The sequence below is a fragment of the Fusarium vanettenii genome (assembly GCF_000151355.1).
Source record: "Fusarium vanettenii 77-13-4 unplaced genomic scaffold NECHAsca_180_unmapped, whole genome shotgun sequence".
Classification (NCBI taxonomy): domain Eukaryota; kingdom Fungi; phylum Ascomycota; class Sordariomycetes; order Hypocreales; family Nectriaceae; genus Fusarium; species Fusarium vanettenii.
The window spans coordinates 696-3,083 of record NW_003315710.1 but is presented as its reverse complement, the minus strand read 5'-3'; the positions used below and the strand labels follow the sequence as shown (position 1 = coordinate 3,083).

General features: G+C 49.2%; 1 protein-coding gene across 1 annotated transcript; it reads left to right on the top strand.

Annotated features, from left to right (window-relative positions):
- Nucleotides 1–247: 247 nt before the first annotated feature.
- Nucleotides 248–1,165, top strand: NECHADRAFT_102316 (uncharacterized protein; the record flags this gene model as incomplete). The annotated part of the gene is made up of 1 exon (XM_003039082.1): nucleotides 248–1,165. One exon carries the CDS (start codon nucleotides 248–250, stop codon nucleotides 665–667), a length of 420 nt encoding a protein of 139 aa, XP_003039128.1. The 3' UTR covers nucleotides 668–1,165.
- Nucleotides 1,166–2,388: the final 1,223 nt, after the last annotated feature.

Sequence of the window (2,388 nt, the reverse complement as noted above, 5' to 3'; positions counted from 1 at the left end):
TCTCGAGGAGGTCACTGTTAAGTTGCAGTCTCTGACTAGGGATAGCAAAAGCTCCCCCAGACAAGAACCCGCCGATATAGAGCGCTTTCGAAACGAGCGGGAGACAACCGAATAGTGTCTCGAAATTTGCTCGCAGGTGTTGTCACACATCAATGGGCTGCGGCTTGTGCCGGTGGCTAAGGGGGAAGCAGCAAGCGGTACTACATCCGTAGGGCTATCGACATAGGACCTGACTCGTGCACACATCATGACTCTCTCGACACTGAAAGACTGTTGCGACAAACTCAGTGATACGCTAGGTCGACTGCGAGCCCTTGAAGAAGACACTAAGGGTAGACTCCAAACAGTGGAGGTTGCACTGGAGCAGAACAACACAAGCCCGGCCCAGGAAGTACGAAATGAGACCCGAAGTCTTGCAAGGGAGTTTGACAGTGTACGGCAGTGCCTCAGTATTTGCTCTAATGCATCTGTTTGGGTTAACTCTGGCAAGGTTCACACGCTGGAGGATATCACGATAGGCAAGGATGGAAAGCAGATGCTTATTGCTACCCTCGGAGAGCTTTTTGACGCGAGACGGGTGCAACTAGGCCAGGGAGCAATGCAGGTAGTAGCGTCATCTTCTGACGCATCGCTGCAGGAGCTGTTTAGGGCGCAGAGCAGACGATAGTTCAATTGAGGTTTTAAATATAAGCGTAAGCTCAAACGAGCTCAATACAGTTCATCCTTAAGGCTCAGCTATTTGCATGCCTTCCTCTGGTCCCGAGTGGCCGCGTGAAGCCTTGAAAGGAAGGCGTCGCAAGTTTATCATCGGTATGCGATTCGGGCGCTCTGGGTCGATTCCGGACAGCCTCTGTAAGCCCCTGAATGGATGCATTATTCATTGTTCCCTTGCATTGCCAAGAGTTGTCTTTGAGCTCCACACGACGGGTATCGTAGAGATGATTCTTAGTCGACACGAATAGTTGGACCGCGTCTGTGTGAAGCTTTACGTCGTGGGTATGGTGGGTCGGAAGGGTGGCTTGGTCGGGTGGTGTTTGAGGTTCGCTTGAAGATGGGAGGCCACCCGATAGATCGGGCGAGCCCGGTGAGCTTGGGGGGCGAGGGTCCTGATTCATACTTTATGTAACGCGATTGCTAGACGCGCAAGGTAGCGTGGTTCGAGCGCTATTGCCGTTGTTAGTTGAGAGGTTTTGGGGGTTGAGCTAGTAGTAGAGCACCACAAATACCTCTGGAACGCGATGGCTAATATGCCCGTCACGTGAGCTCGTTAGCCGTATCACATGACCTTTGACAATATCATAATCTCTTCTTTGCTGATAAGATAAGATTTGCTGGTTACACAGTGTTTCGCCATATGCTGATAAGATTGTCAAATCGTAGAGTTATCATTGGATAGTGAAAGACGGGTAGAGGATCACTAGTCTATGTTTCGAAAAACAAACAGAAATAAGCAATAGGTCCTGACCCGAGCTCCGGGCTCGGAGAACTGCCTAGACTACCAACCCATAAGGCCTCAGCATCATTAGCCATGGTATAAAAACCTCTAGTAGAAAAAGGTGGAGCACCCCGGCCGGCTACACGGGCACCTCCCCTCCACTCACATTGCTCTACGTCTTGGCGATCGGCGATGGCTCTGGATACTAGGAGACTCGATACCATCATCTGAAACTAATGTCAACGTCACAATTACGTTCATATTGTGATCCATCGAGAGGTTGCTATAACATAATTAAGGTGAGGGTATTGAAATGGCAGTCTAGATAAGACGCTGGAAATAGGGGGGTTGTCTGTGTCCTCGGGATGGTGCCCCTGCTTAGTGATAGCTTGCTCTGAGATAAATCAACGTAAGCGACGTTCAATCGCTTTAATGTGGGCTGATATGTGATACCACCTGTTCTCAAATCTTAACCCATGTCGTTGAAGTTGGTGGGCCGATGACGAACGACGGGAGCCTACTTTAAGAAACGAAAGGATCTCGGGATTTTATTTGCTTCTGAATGATGTAGATAAATTTAATCTGGACTCGACTCTATCAACTGGGAGCCGCAAGCTTCGATGATGGTTAGGCCCAGGAGTTGGTTCCTGGGGAGCCATGTGGTGTTTGTAACCCCCCTGCCTAACCTAGTGGCGCCACCACGTTGGTTCAACATGAAGCTAAATTAGATCCTCGCGGGGAGCATCCGGACCGCGACAAGAGCCGGATTCATCAATCAAGGTTTAGACCTAGCGGCTCTTGATACTATATTAGAAGCGTAATTACGAGTATTTTCACGGCCAAATAATCAATCTTGCAGGTTACGCGTACAAGAAAAAGAAGAAACGGGCCTCATAGTGCTCAATCAATTTAAAAGAGGAGAGGAAATGAGTTTTTTTTGGGCCTACTCGCTT